This window comes from Balaenoptera musculus, chromosome 9, assembly GCF_009873245.2.
Source record: "Balaenoptera musculus isolate JJ_BM4_2016_0621 chromosome 9, mBalMus1.pri.v3, whole genome shotgun sequence".
NCBI lineage: Eukaryota > Metazoa > Chordata > Mammalia > Artiodactyla > Balaenopteridae > Balaenoptera > Balaenoptera musculus.
Genome location: NC_045793.1, coordinates 71,356,935 through 71,372,937, shown reverse-complemented (window position 1 = coordinate 71,372,937; position 16,003 = coordinate 71,356,935). Strand labels below are relative to the sequence as shown.

Here is a 16,003-nt window from a genome sequence, read left to right as displayed (position 1 = left end):
AATGTATTAAAAAATAATTTCAGTTTAATTATGTCAAAGAAACACCTTCTAACTTTACCATAATGACTGCGTCTTGTTCAAGTACTTCAAAGTTGTATTTTAGAATGTTTTGATTAATTAGAAATGGATAAAGATTAATGTTGTACTTGAAACTTAAGTGCTGCTTTTCGGACAGTCTTAGAAGTATAGTCATGGCTCCACAAAGTTTAAGAAGATCCCATCCAAGCTGGATTATTTAAACTCACAATAAATAGATGTATTTTCTTAGAAAAATATCTATTGTTACAGTAAAACTTGAGTTTCCTTTCTAACAAGATTGTATGATTACTCGTTTATATTGTTCTTTCCGCAGGAATTCACACACCCCCCGTTTGCATCCTGTTATTCACTTGGAGCTTCCCTTCACTTCGCTCTACTCTTTCCCTAATAGTGGGAGAGTGGTTTCAACCGCACACACAAGTCCTCATCATTGTCCGCCTGCTCCGAGTCTCCTCGTTTGCGTTTAGTACTTGTTCAGGTCGTAAGAATTACTTGCAAATTTTATTCTCTCAACATATTGCATTGCCTTCCTAGATAACTGGTGGTCTGGGGAAGACTTTGGGATTTTTCACACATTATTTCCCTCACCTTCCATCAAACTCTGTTCCTGTACTGAACAACCCTACAAAACTGCTTAGATATACACACTACCCTGAAATCACACTTAGTCTTTCTAAAACTTTGTACATTTGGATTTGTCTTTCTAAAGGCAAAGAAAAAAATTTTTTTAATAATTCAGGATATAATCAAAACCAGGTTAAATCACTGCCTCAGACTTATCTAGAATGCTTATAAAAATACAGATTCCTGGGTTCTACACAAACCTACAAAGAATCAGCATAAAAAGAGCATGTCCTAGAATGTGCATTTTAACAGGCTTTCGAGGTTATGCTGATGCAAACTAAAGTATAAAAACCAGTAATTCAAAGGTCCTAACATTGGAGATAATACGACCCAGCAATCCCACTACTGGGCATATACCCTGAGAAAACCATAATTCAAAAAGAGTCATGTCCCACAATGTTCATTGCAGCCCTATTTACAATAGCCAGGACATGGAAGCAACCTGTGTCCATCGACAGATGAATGGATAGAGAAGATGTGGCACATATATACAATGGAATATTACTCAGCCATAAAAAGAAATGAAATTGAGTTATTTGTAGTGAGGTAGGTGGACCTAGAGTCTGTCATACAGAGTGAAGTAAGTCAGAAAGAGAAAAACAAATACAATATGCTAACACATATATATGGAATCTAAAAAGAAAAAAAATGGTTCTGAAGAACCTAGGGGCAGGACAGGAATACGGACGCAGACGTAGAGAATGGACTTGAGGACATGGGGAGGGGGAAGGGTAAGCTGGGACGAAGTGAGAGAGTAGCATTGACATATATACACTACCAAATGTAAAACAGATAGCTAGTGGGAAGCAGCTGCATAGCACAAGGAGATCAGCTCGGTGCTTTGTGTCCCCCTAGAGGGGTGGGATAGGGAGGGTGGGAGGGAGATGCAAGAGGGAGGGGATATGGGGATATATGTATACATATAGCTGATTCACTTTGTTATACAGCAGTAACTAACACAACATTGTAAAGCAATTATACTCCAATAAAGATGTTAAAAAAAAAAAGATAAACTGATGAAGGAATGACACAAATAGGGTAATAAGATCTTACTGTCGAATACAGAGCCAGAATAAAAAATAAACTTATTAATGAAAAGCCAAGAAAATACTTTTTAACAAGTGAGAATTCCACAATGAGCCCCGCTACACTATGACATTCTTTATAAGGTAGATTTGGGAATCACTTTTACTTGAGGTATTGAACAGGATACACATCTAATCATGAATTATATATATATAGAGAGAGAGAGAGAGAGACCGCTTTTTACATTAAATATACATATAATAATGTATATGTATGTGTATGCATGTGTGTAAGCATATACACATACTCACACACATAGAGACAGCCTAGAAAGCAGTATGTTAATACTGAAATGGCACACTGGCTATTCTCCAAGCAGCTTCAATTCTGCTCCACTGCTTCTAAACAGGGAACAACGCATACATTTTTTTTCTCTTTTTAACATATAATTTGATTTCCCATTATAGAGGAGCAGGAAACGAAAAGGCAAAATGATCATGTCAATACATCTTGACCAGAGTCAAGGAATAGTGCCTCCCTGGCTTCTCGATTATAAACCTTCTAAGGACAGAGACCACATCTTACATGTCATGGAACCCTCCATCATAAGGTCAAACAGCACAGCATGTGAATAAATGCTGAAGATCATGACTGCATCCCAAGAAGCTGGGATTGACCTTGGGGTTACAATCTACAACGGGGGCTCCCAAACTTGCCACACCACCAGAGTTTATGATTCCATTGGTCTAGGGTAAGGCCCAAGATCTGGCATTTCTAACAAATGCCCAGGTGACACTAATGCTGACTGTCTAGGGTCTATACTTTGAGAATCACAGATCTAGGGAAAAGTTCTCAGGATTTTGCTATATATATGGTTCCCAGAAAAGAGAAGTAACTGAGATATGGTCAGCAAAAACAACAGAGGGAATGTGGAAACCTAGTTCTAGCTCGATCACAAAATGAATATACAGCTGATACACACATACACACACATACACACATACACACACACACACACACACACACCACTGAACATCACGTGACTCACCTAGATGATGAAGGGTCTGGTATACATGAAGATTGAAAATTCAAAGGCTTTTTATATACATCAGAGAAAACACAAGTGTCTACTATGAACACTTAAATATATAATCTTCCCTGAAATTATTATCCTCAAATCAGTGTATATTGCCCAGATCACAATGGTTAAACTATACAATTTTTTTTTAACATCTTTATTGGAGTATAATTGCTTTACAACAGTGTGTTAGTTTCTGCTTTATAACAAATTGAATCAGCTATACATATACATATATCCCCATATCCCCTCCCTCTTGCATCTCCCTCCCACCGTCCCTATCCCACCCCTCTAGGTGGTCACAAAGCACCGAGCTGACCTCCCTGTGCTCTGCAGCTGCTTCCCACTAGCTATCTATTTGACATCTGGTAGTGTATATATGTCCATGACACTCTCTCACTTCATCCCAGCTTACCCTTCCCCTTCCTGTGTCCTCAAGTCCGTTCTCTACGTCTGCGTCTTTATTCCTGTCCTGCCCCTAGGTTCTTCAGAACCATTTTTTTTTTTTTTTTAGATTCCATATGTATGTGTTAGCATACAGTAATTCTTCTTCTCTTTCTGACTTACTCCACTCTGTATGACAGTCTCTAGGTCCATCCACCTCACTACAAATAACTCAATTTCGTTTCTTTTTATGGCTGAGTAGTATTCCATTGTATATATGTGCCACATCTTCTTTATCCGTTCATCTGTCTATGGACGCTTAGGTTGCTTCCACGTCCCGGCTATTGTAAATAGAGCTGCAATGAACATTGTGGTACATGACTCTTTTTGAATTATGGTTTTCTCAGGGTAGGAGCAACAAAAAGCCAAGCAACTTCTTAATTGGACTATATTAATCATTTAGTCGAGCAGTTTTTGACCAAGAATCAGAAACCCAAGGAGTACATTTATCGCTTTAGTCTGCACTCACTGAAGGCGTTTATTACTGTACTACAGCTTTGTGGTAGTCCATTATTCTCCTTTTCCTTTTTCGCTCTTCAAAAACTTGAATACCTAAGCTTGTACATGATCTTGTGTTTTGCTATTCTTTTTACTGTAAAATGCAAATATTTTAATTCTAAATATGATAAAAGAATTTCTCACCTAAAAAAAAAAACTATATAATTTTTAATCCAAAATGAAGAACATACAGCATGCAAATAAACCAATAAATAAAAAAGATGCTCAGACTAAACACAGCAAACCATCTAAACATAAACCTAAAGGGAAGTAACTGTTCTGCAATATTCTACACACAAATCGCAAATTCAAGTATCTGTAAATATGTCAAGGGCAGCAGTATCAGCATCATCTGACAGTTTGTAAGAAGAGCAAAATCTCTGGCTACACCAAAACCTACTGAATAAGAACCTTCAGCTTATCAGGGTCCCTATGTGATTTACGAGCACGTTAAAGTTTAAGAGCACTGACATGTCACTGAGATTTTATCATTAATTCTTTACTACTATGGGTAAAATGACATGGTATATTTAAAAGACGGAACAGTTCCTAAAAAATCTATTTCTGACATATAAACAGACCAAAAGAGAAATCGAGGAATTATTTTACATGAGAAGACACACTGAAGCATTATTTTCAAACAAAAACTTCCATTTAAAATAATTTATGACTACGATATACTGTGCAATTAAGGTGTAACAAATATCACCTAGTTCAAATCCCTAGCTTAAAGCAGAGTAAACCGATGCTAACATGTTAAAGTCAAATAGGTGTCAGTGGCACAATGGAGACTGAAATCCAACTCTACTGACTCCAGTGACAAAATGCTCTTTCCAATGGAAAACAATTTTTTAATTACATTTTCCTGGAGCAAACATATAGTTAATATAAAGCGGTAGAAGTATACATAACTTTGAAAGGACAAATAAAATGATGTATCTGTGAAACATATTGAAGGAAATCCAGCAAAAATATATCATAGTAGTTAATATGTGTTTTATTCTTTCCATTAAAAAAAAGACCTTAAAAAATTGAGTAGAAAGGAGAAGAACCAGAAAGTGTCCTTCTTAATATGAGTGTTACGATTTTCAAAGAATGACACCACATATCATTTAAGTGGCAGCATATGTTTGATGAATCAATCTGGAAAACTGATTTTAGAAATATTAAAAATTTGGCTTTGCTACCTAAGTTTTACTATCCAGCAATAAACAGAACTTTTTCACGTAAGGCTAATTTTTGCAGTTTTCAACACAGAAGCAGAAACAGCCATATTCAACGTAAGTATTTTGTAAGCGACTATAGAAAAATTAAACCCTTCTGTCTTACCATCAAAGAAGCTCTTGGCTCTTAGATAACTGACACTGAGCCTAAGAACTGAAAGTTTGTCCAGCTTATTAATAACATCTTGTGGAAAAGGCAGCAGGCTGGCCAAACGGTCCAATTCCGTATTAAGTCGGTCTCTATGCCGCTTTGAAGGATTCGACTTGATTCCTTCAGCTGGGACTGGCTTGACACTAAAAAACAAACAAAATTCCATAAAATACATTAAAATCTATAAAGCAAAAATTTCGATCGCATTATAACATCTCCTCAACTATTTTTCTAACAAAACAAACATCTAAAATCTACTTCCAAGTTTACATAAATCCTTTCAAAATGCTCCCTTCATATCTTAATTAAGAAAAACAAGGGAATGGGTAAACTCCTTCATAATGTTTTATTAAAAACTTATGAACCCATCACAGGAAAATGCTGAGTACCTCTTATATACCTCATACATTTGTGGTACATGATTCCCAATTAACAAATCTATTAGTTTTTCCCCTTCAGACACATCTATTGTTAGGGGGAAGAAAGAAATCTGCAGTAAGTTATGTGAAAATTATGCCTCCTTTGCTATCTTCCACAAAAATCATCTTGGCATCATTTATGTTGCAAATAAATAGGAGCGACCCTAAATAAAAAGCTGTTCTTCATCATCCTCAGCTTCCTATATTTAACACTTTCCTGTCAGTGACAACTTCTCAAAGCCATTGTGGCATCTCCACAGGGTCCTCCAGCCATCTAATGGGGTCCTCCAATATTAAGGCAAGAAAAAATTTGACTTTAGTTATTGATATTTGTTGATTGTGACAAATATTAGAGGTTAACTGTTTACCAGCAATTGCCAGCAAATTTTGCTTTTATGAACTGGTCAGTAATCCTTCTTAATTATTAGCCATCATAGTTTGTGCCTCAATTAGAAAATCCAATGAAATCCCAATATTTAGCATGATTTTCATCTGAGAGAAAAGATACTTATGGTTAGGAGTATAACTTGAGTTCAGAAATGAGAAACTGAACTTCACACAAAAGCCTTAGCCAGGATTTCGTAACAGAAATTCATTAAAGTGGATTTACAGATCATCAGACACCTAATGTTGAATGAAAAGAGAAGATATTAAAAAACCAAACAAAGTAATTTTAGATCATGTCTCTGTACCCCTCCATTTGCCAGAAAAATAAAGAATTAGCCGGAGCATTCTTATGACAAAGACTTTTTTCCTCCAGTTTTACTGAGAAGACAAAGACATTTTTGATAATCCAAATTAACTACATCTGAAAAAGCGGAAATTGGCTCGAGTATATATAATGCTGTTAATTTGATTCAAGCAAAACATTTCTAGATAACATGTTTTCAGTGTTATATGAACATGAAGAAGTAATAGTTTATGCAAAAAGATAATAGAAAGTAATATGAAAACTTAACAGGCTTTTTTCAATGTCCCTACCCAGTAATTTCTTCAGAACTTGTCTATTTCTATTTTTTTCTATTACAGTTCATGTTATTTCTACAATAAATAAGAGTAAGAAACTGGTAAAGTGGCATATATACAAAACAAGTCAGTAGATACTTTCTCTAGACTATGTGTGTAACTACACACTTAACAGAAATTGGTGACTATTTCTCTAGCTATTTTCCCTATTCATGTGTATCATCAAATTCAAGTCACACCTAATTACTGCATCTCTCCAATTAATCAACTGAATCTCAACTTTTACCTATAATGCATGTCTACCTCACTGAATAATTGTCTACTGACTAATCACCTGTTAAAACAAATATTTATTTGCACCTATGTCCCGGGTGGTCCAGGAAAACATTCTTCTCCTATATACTCAAAAAGTGTGACGAGAACTGAGTCTAGTGAGCAACTGCTTGAAAAAAAGATTTTTATAGAAAAGGTGGTATCTGAGCTACATCTTGGAAGGTGAACAGTATTTCAGGGGGCGGCGTAACTGAGGAAAGGTGAACTGTGAGAGGGCCTATCTGTGAGGCACAGGGTAAAGAGAGAGAAGGGGAAGCTAGTTAGAGCCACCTTCCTTCAGTAAACAGTGACCACCCACCACGTGCCAAGCACAGAACACTGAGCAGTGAACCAGCTTCAAAGCGCTGCTCAATTAGATCACTTTACTGTAGAGTCTTCCCTGACCTACTCCCACTGGATTCCTCCCAGGTGACTACTGTACTTTATGCATCTTACGTAAATGCCTTAAGCACCATTCCATTAAGGAATATTCTGTGCAGATAGCGTTTCCCGTAACTGAAAATAAAATCTAGTCGTGCACTCTTGGTAGCTTTCCAGTAACGATTATAAAACACTGGGGAGAAGACAGTAACACAAACATTGAAGCAAGACAAGCTGCTAGGACACAGAAAGAAATAACAATAACAGTAGGATAAAGAGGTTTAGAGGTGTTTCTCCATGTGATACTGCTGCCTATCTTGTGCTGGCTTTTTGCAGTAGTCAACCCTGCAGTAGATGAGACTATGTCTATACACAATGCAAAACTGGCCACAGCTCTAATGTATTATTATGCACATTACGGAATATTTAGCTTGAGACTGAATTTCCTAAGTGTTATGCAACCTATATTGCATACACTTGTTTGTTCTCTTATTACGATATCAACTTAATCATTTTGTATCTCCAGTGCTCAGCCATAGGACTTGACACAGAGTGGACTCTCAATTAATGGCTGCTGATCAGAAGAGTCCAGAAAGGAAATGATTGGAGCCCGACCACAGGGAGTGATAGTGGGAAGATAACAAGTAAGTCCTGGCTTGAGATGTTTAAACACAGCACTTTGTACCTACCACAGAGCTCGGTACATAGCCAGACTCAAGTGTTCACTCAGCTAAACTGGCGTGCTGCCTTCCTAGGTACAGGAAGTAAGGGAGAGAAAAACGGTGAGTGAGGAAAGGTTGCAAATGACTGGGATTCGTAGCTTAGGATCACAACTCTATTTCCTAATGGAAGGTATGCCAAACGAAGAGAGACGAGACTTGAGGACAGACCTCAGTGACGCCAACATTTAGGTATAATGTCGAGGAAAGGGCCGCGGGCAAAGAGGACGGAGGAGGAATGATAAGGCAGATAGGAAAAGAACCCAGGCAGAAGATTTTGGAGGTCACAGAACAAAGTCAAATGCACCAAGTTATTAAGGAAAGTCAGGGCTGAGAAGTACCCACTGGACTTGGCATTTCGAATCCACTGTTGTTAAAGCTGAAGTAATAGATCTGCAACACCTTTTCACCGATTTTATGAGAAATATTCAGAACTATTTTGTGAAAATACTTCATACTTATCCACACCTATTAAAGTGCACCAAGTAATTAAAAATAGAGAGTAATTCTACACCAATTACACTTGAGTTATGCTGGTACTTTTACTTTTGTATTGTCTTTAAACCTATGCCAAAACATACTGCCAACCATCTATTTAAATAAAAGGCTACATCCGAAATGTAAATAAGTGTCCCTGCAAGATTGGATTTGGGATATCTGGAATTCAGACATCTCCTGAAATAGAATGTAGATGTCGATCAGGTAAAGGAGCAATTTATTATTTTTTTAAACCTTAACCTCAAAAATCCTATCCCAACCTGTAAATCAAAATTGTTGTGAAAGCAAGACTTTAGCTGACTGCATGCCATGCTTCTGATTTAGAAGCCCTGCATGCCATAAGTACTGGCGGTAACAAGCCCAATAGCATGTCCAGTGCCAGCTTGCATGCTCTCTTTAATGCCTTTTTAATATCCCAGGCTAAAATGTCTCTTAGGCTCATCACTTGTGCTCAGGGTTTGAAACAAAGTTGAAAAACATAACAACCTAGTTTAATCATAAATTACTGTAATTGTAAATGTTTATATTTTTATGACATTTACCATAAAACCTCAAAATGACAGGCAAAGACAAAGTTTCAGTAATCCTGAGATTAAGGTGGCATTTTCTAACGAAGATTACCTATCACACAGTACTGAGTTTTTTGCTCTATCGGCTTTTTCCTGTGGGTGATTTAATCTACTCTCACTGCTTCAGTCTTCTTACCAATAACTTGTTTATTTCCAGCCCCTGTACCTGAATGTCCTCACATTCATATTTTTCAGAAGTTGGGCACTGCTTCTCTGCATCTACTATGGTATGACTCTCATTCCAACAGCTAGGAAATTGAAGTATTTCTCGATAAATCTCTCTACCATACCACGTACACCCCATTAAGCCCAACTCTTAAACCCATTCATTCTTCATTTCCTCCCCATGGCTTCAGTGCATACTTATTTATCTCTGAATATAAATGTTGAATGTTTATCATCATAAATTATATATTTAATGTGATATTGGAGAGGGGATCTGTGACACAAATTAAGTCAAATTTCACTGTTACTCTGAATACAGCTGGATATTTTACTTCCCTATGTGAGGCAAAAAAATGTCTACAAAAACTTCTGAGAATTCTGGCTGGCAGTTACTTGTAAGGAGTCTGAATTCTTCAGTCACTCTTCTGCAGCCACTCTACAGTTGTGATGGGTTCTTCCCTTTCCCTCTTTTGCTATGCTTAAGGAGTGGTGATGAGGTACAAACAGCATATAATCTTGAGCACAAGACTTTAACAATGAAAACTGGAACATGAAATATGCCCTAGAAATCACTGTTACTTCCAAAATCCTGGAAAAAAATCATTAAGAATGTTCCCTTTTTCCTCTTCTTTTCCAAATATACACTTTTTTTCTTTGTATTTCCCTTGGAACCCACATAGAATAAATCACTAAAACATGAAAAATTTTAACTGGTGCCCAATTGTTAAATTAGTAAATATTCTCAAATACCTACTATGTGTATGGTACTAGGAAGCTCTGGTTGCTATAAAGACAAATAAAAGATAGACCTATCTTTACAGAGCTTGTCTTTCTTACTAGGAGGAGATACATTCTATAACAAGGCAAAAATCAAACATAATGTATTGCTCAATAATGTAGATGCCATAAAAGTGATGGTGGAGGGTTCAAGAAGGTAAGAGCTCACGTACAGGTAGAGTAATGGGGGAAGGTTTCATGGAAATGTGGCTTCTACATTAGGTCTTAAAGATAGGTAAATTGCTTCCAGTTTCATGATGGCAGAGTACATGGCTTTCTGCAACTACCCTTCTCTCTGGAAGATCATGCCAAACAAGGAAATCAGAGATAGAAACACAAAATCTGTCTTGGATAAACCTAAGACACAGCTAAACCCAGATATAAATAATATGAAGATGAAAATTAGGTAAGAAGTGAAATCAATGACAATGGAGAACAGAAAGGAAAATGTAATCATAGTATATTACTTAACTCAGCAATAAACAATACTTACAGTTAAGGAAACACTGCATGTGAATTTAATCCAGAATTGTGATAAAATTATACTGGGAGGATGAGGAGAGATTAAATAGCACTAATAACCATAACTAATAGTCACAATAAAACATCAACAGATAATGCCTAGTATGCTAAACTTAAGATAACATTATACACATTATTGACTTTTTCATGTGCATGTGTTATTTAAAACGAATACTTTTCAAAATAGTATTTCGTTAAAAATAAGGTAAAAGAGCAAACTGAAAAACAACTAAAAAACATAAGACAAAGAAAATCAGTATGTAAAGGACATCTCAAGTAGAAAAATCTGCAAACGTACTCACTATTATTCCACACATACAATCCCAACATAGAAGTTCAATTATCTATCCCATTTTTTCTTTTGCTTATGAAGTTGCCAATTAATATTTTTAAAGCAAAAATGCAAGGATATAGGCACTCCTACAGACTACCAATAGGATTGGAAATTTTTTGCAGAGTAATTTGACAGCATGTTTCAGAGCATAATATTTGGCTCAACCGTAGAAGTATATCATATCTTTGTACCCAAATTTCCACTTACAGGAATTTTTCCTAAGGAATGAACTAAAAATTTGCATAGAAATTCACATATCTCAAGGGTATTCTCTGAAGTACTAGTTGAAATATTTAAAGATTGGAAATAACAGAATTTCCGCCTCAAAATAAATTACAGAACTTTAACAGAAGGGAGTACCATGCAGCCACTGAAAACAATGTTTTAAAGGAGGGGAGGTAGCTAGCACATCAATGAAAATAGGAGGAAAAGACTCTAAGAAGAAAGGGCATGAATGCAAGTGTGGAGTCAAGCAAGCACAAATCATGTATGGGCAAAGGTAAATAATTTATTTCAGAACACTATCTGAGAAGAAACAGTGAGCGTTAAGGAAATCCCTAGTATATGGGTGTACCATACGCATCACTGAACTTACTCACCTGAACAGCATTGCGAAGTTGGAATGAACGTAAGCTTTGGAGCCAAAAGACCTGGAATCTGATATTAAAACTCATCCTTTCATTTACTACCTAACAATTTTGAATCTGAACCTCAGGTCCCTATCTGGAAAACTGAAATAATAATACCTTTTCATACTACTATTATAAAAATGAAATAAAATGATGTCTGTAAAGCACTGTGCATGCTTATGTCACAATAAGTACTAACAAACAGTAGTTTTTTTGTTATATAAAACCAGTATGCAAAAATATCAATTTTAAAAGAAGAGTGGAAGTAGAAAGGTACTGTTGTTAAAGATTTGCATGGTACTAATTTCTAAGTAAGTGTCTAAATTATATGCACCAATAAGCATGTACTGTGTAAGTTTTCTCACCAGTGGAGTAGCACATTTCATTACCCACAATTGAGAATGCAATCATATACTGCCTCTTACTGTTTCACAGGAGAATTGATTGCTCTGTGATAATGTAAGCTGAAATTATTTAAGAATAGAATCTATATTTCTGTCAGAAGTCTTTACAGCTTATAAAATACTCTTCTTCTGCTAATTTTAGTTGTGAGAGTGGCAATGTAGGTGTTGACTGCCTGCCTTATTGGTCAATCACTTGCCTAGACCTACACAAGTGAGAAAACTAGACCTCATCTTTTAGTTTAGAACTAGTGCTTTTTCAATTTTAGTTTAGAACTAGCGCTTTTTCAACTAGTGTTCACTGTTTCGTCTTTACACCATTTATTTTTATAAATGTTACCAATAACTAATCACTTTCACTTACTTTATTTCATAGGTCCAATATGTGAAAGCCTTTATAGTCACTATGTATAAACTATCTGAACAAAGCTTACTTGAAAGAAAAACAACAGTGGAGAAACAATTATGTAACTAAAAATACCTATATTTTTATTTTAGAAGCTATTTAGGAAATTTTATCATAGTACGTTTATATCAAACGTTTTCAGTAAAACATAATTTTATTCAACTAAGTAGGTATTGTATAAGTGAGGCTCATTAGGTTTAAATAGAATGAATAGCAATTTAGCAAACATAGCAAAGAAGACACTGCTTTTATACTAATGTTATTAGTGTGTTAACAAAGTAAAAAGGGTCAACTAAGGCTGAGAAGTTATTTCTAACTCTGACACTTCATGATGGCTGGCTTGATCACCACCACTGCTGATATCATTTTTAAGTGTAGATTTCATTTACTCAACACCTATTATTTGCCAATATTCAGCACTAATTTTCTAAAAATATGGTAAATTGAAGTACCACTAAAACTTTTTATGTATTAATAGAACTTAAAAACTACAAAAATACATCCAAAGTTATTATCATTAGGGGAAAAAAACCCCAGACACTATTTAATTCAATAGTGTGCTTTTCACCTATCTTCATGCAGCAAAGTAATTAAAGAAATGTACAAAAAGGCTTTCATCTCCAAAGAAAATAAAACAAGAAGAGGATTTAAGTTAAAACAAGTTGTTTTTTCTTTCTTTCTTTCTTTCTTTTTTTGAGCAGAGTTATTTTAAGGAACACGTAAGGAAACAGAACCTATTCCTAAGGGTACCTTTGAAAATTTCTTTAGGAACATGGATCAGATGCAAGGTTGCTTCATATCCTTTAATCTTCTAGCTTTCATTACTCCGAAAAGAAAAGAAACATTTACTGAGTGTCTGCTATGTACAAGATACTTTAGTGGGACGAAATTTAACACGTTTAAAATATATTTCGTACTAAGATAATTTTCAACGTTGGACTTTGCCACTAGGGGGCGTTTATCCCGTTTAATAAATTCCATTGAATATTGACTGGAAGAGCTTCAGGTTAAAATTATGTCACCCACTTGATTCCAAAATTTTATGTAATTGTATATTTAAATGGCCATCTTATTAACAGTCCTATAATTATGCTACAACATATTTTCTCTTTAAGTAAGATACAATGGTTGACTTAAGGGGTCAAAGTGAAATAGATCTCAATAACATTTTCAGCTCAAACAAGATGAATTTTTCTGACAATGTGCCAACATATTATAGAGCCTATTAGCCAAAAACTAGTAATTTAACTAAAAAAACACATTAAACTTAATATTGGGTTTATGGCCCCATTCTTAAAATGGACTTTGATTAACTGCATTTTAAGTTAACCATTTTTTCATTCTGGTAAAAACAGTTTATAAACAATTTCATGTGATTCTGTAAATGCCAGCACTAGGCTTTTCTTATGGAGCAGTGACACTTTAAGGCATTTATATGATTAAAAGCAACGCATGATGCTCAATAAAGATCTGATAAACATTTATACTAACTAAATAAAATAAGGGTGAATGTGGAAACGCTTTAGTTGTATTAGAGAAGATTATTAAATACAAATATACTAACATCTTAGAAAGTATATTAAAATGCTAAAATAATAAAAGGTACATCTTACATAAATAAAAGAAAATGTACAGTACTATGTTTAAAGGAAAAATCTTTAATAAAACATTAATGAGAAGCCAAAAATGTTAAACTTTATGATGAATAAAAATTAAAACATTCTATTAAAGTCATCTAGGTCTTTCTGGAACACACTGACTGAAATGCAGTAACTTAAAAATCCATCAGGGACATCTTCAGGTTATCTGACCATATACATAAAACCTATGATATCTCTATTATATATAGTGCCAAGTATACTATTGTATTAATAAATACATAGAAGTGTTTGTGACGCCTCTCAATTTTAAATAACCACTAAGGACAAAGTCAAATTAGACAAATACATTTTTATATAAGAAACCACTCTATAAAACGCAAGTATTGTAAACCAATGTCAACAGAACTGCCAAGACAAAAACTGCTGACTCGGCAGTATTCCTAATGTCGGCCACACTGCAGGATAAGTCTTCCAAATTTTAATCAGTCTATTTATAGATGAATATCCTCTGTTAATGCCAAGTCTAGATCTGAAGACCTATAATCACTGAAATTCTAAAAGGAAATTAAAACTCCAGAATAATGAAACTTTTAAACTGGTCTTAAATATTAATCTTAAACTGTTATTTTTCTGGTTTGGATTAGCGACCTAAATTAAGTTTTAAGCCAAATACACACTTCTGATTTGTTCTGGGTAACTGTTTAATGTGTTCTGAAAATTGTTTATGCAAGTTTGAAAAATGTGAAGTAAAATAACTCAGGGATAATAATTAGGAATAAACACATGAATACTGCCAATTCACAAAAGTAAATCTGTCTCAAGCACGGATTTTTCTTTTTTCTGAAAAAAAAAAAAAAAAAGTATTTGCCATCTCACACAAATATCCCACCAAAACAAACAAACAAAAAATCTAAGTTTGTAATCTATCAGAACTGACTAAACTTGGAAGTAGAGGGAAAAGGGAATTAGAGAAAGATGCTAAGAATGAAAACGTCTGTTTCAATAATTCCAGCTCCAAATCATTTACAGACCCTAAAACCACCTCCAAAGTGATAAGAAAGCTCCCCCAAAAGGTGACTGAAAATACAAATCCGCTACTGTATTCTGGCTACTACACTCACTCAAAACTGCTACCATCTCTATACTTTCTACCGATGCGTTCACGCTGAGCGCTACAAAATTACTGCCAAATAAGTAAATAAGAGGGCAACAGAAAGCCAGCTGCACCGGACTAAAAAATACCTTCAGAAGCACTCAGTCCCTTTCTTGCAGACAGCACGTGTTTAGCTCTTAAAAGCATCTCCCCCAACCAGGAGTGAGAATGGTGACCGTCCTCTAACCTAACCGAGGAGGATATTAAATGTGAAAGGGGATTTCAAGACGGGCTTAGGTTAACTAATCCACCAGCCCCACAGGGCAGACCAGAGCTGTCAACAAATTAGGACCACAGCACAGTGAACAGTGCTACAAATGGGTAGGGGGGTGCGAGGGTGCGCGTGCTCTGGAGACTGGGGAACGCGGGACACAATTTTTTAAATGCAATCTTTAAACACGGAAAAACCCAAGGCCTGGGTTTCTCGACCGGCCTCCAAATCGCGATTTCACGGACGGCGTGGGGAAGGAACCTAATCTCCAGGCCGCGGGGATGTGGGCACGAGTGGGGCGGCCTCCCGCACCTGCGCGCCCACCCCCGCGCCGAGGACGCGCACCAGACACTCACGTTTTCTGCACCGGCTTCCGCCGCTTGCGACTGGCGTAGGTGATGTTGGCGCTGCTGCTGTTCATGGTGCCCGGCTGGCGGCGGCTCCTGGCGCGGGCGCGGACAGCCCGGTCCCCGGGACCCGGCGGCGACCGGGACGGCGGCGGCGGCAGCAGCCGGCGCCGGGTTCCACGCAGCCGCGCCCACTCCACCTGCACCCTCCCCGGGCGGTGGCGAAGACGCCGCACCCCAAGAGCCTCGGCTCCCGCAGCCCCGAGTCCAGGTGCGCCGCCCGGGCCTGGCGCCGGCGGTCGAGGGGCGGAGACCGGTGAGCCGGGCGACGCAGGTGCCGTCTATACCAGCGGAGGCGGCGCCGCGCTGCCCGCAGGTGAGGCGGCCCGAATGGAGGAGGAGCCTCGGCCGCCTGTTTGGAATCCCAGCCTGGGTCGCGCGCTCTGGCGCCGCGCCCCGTGACCGTCGCCGCGGCCCCTTGGGTAAGGGAGGCGCCGCCGCGCTGCTCTC

General features: G+C 37.0%; 1 protein-coding gene across 3 annotated transcripts in view; it reads right to left on the bottom strand.

The window, feature by feature from the left end:
• AHR (aryl hydrocarbon receptor) overlaps positions 1-15,696 on the bottom strand; it is a 50,946-nt gene extending 35,250 nt beyond the window's left edge. For 2 of the 3 annotated variants that reach the window (XR_005021168.1, XM_036863001.1), the window contains exons 1-2: positions 15,503-15,696; positions 5,039-5,226 (exon numbers count right to left, since the gene is read on the bottom strand). Coding sequence is in view for 2 of the 3 variants with exons in the window: in XM_036863001.1 (XP_036718896.1) it covers positions 5,039-5,226; positions 15,503-15,567 (253 nt within the window). In the remaining variant the exon portion in view is untranslated. Of the gene's footprint in view, positions 1-5,038; positions 5,227-7,850; positions 8,341-15,502 lie in introns of those variants that run through there. The other variant, XM_036863002.1, reaches the window with a different exon arrangement.
• Between the last annotated feature and the right edge of the window lie 307 nt (positions 15,697-16,003).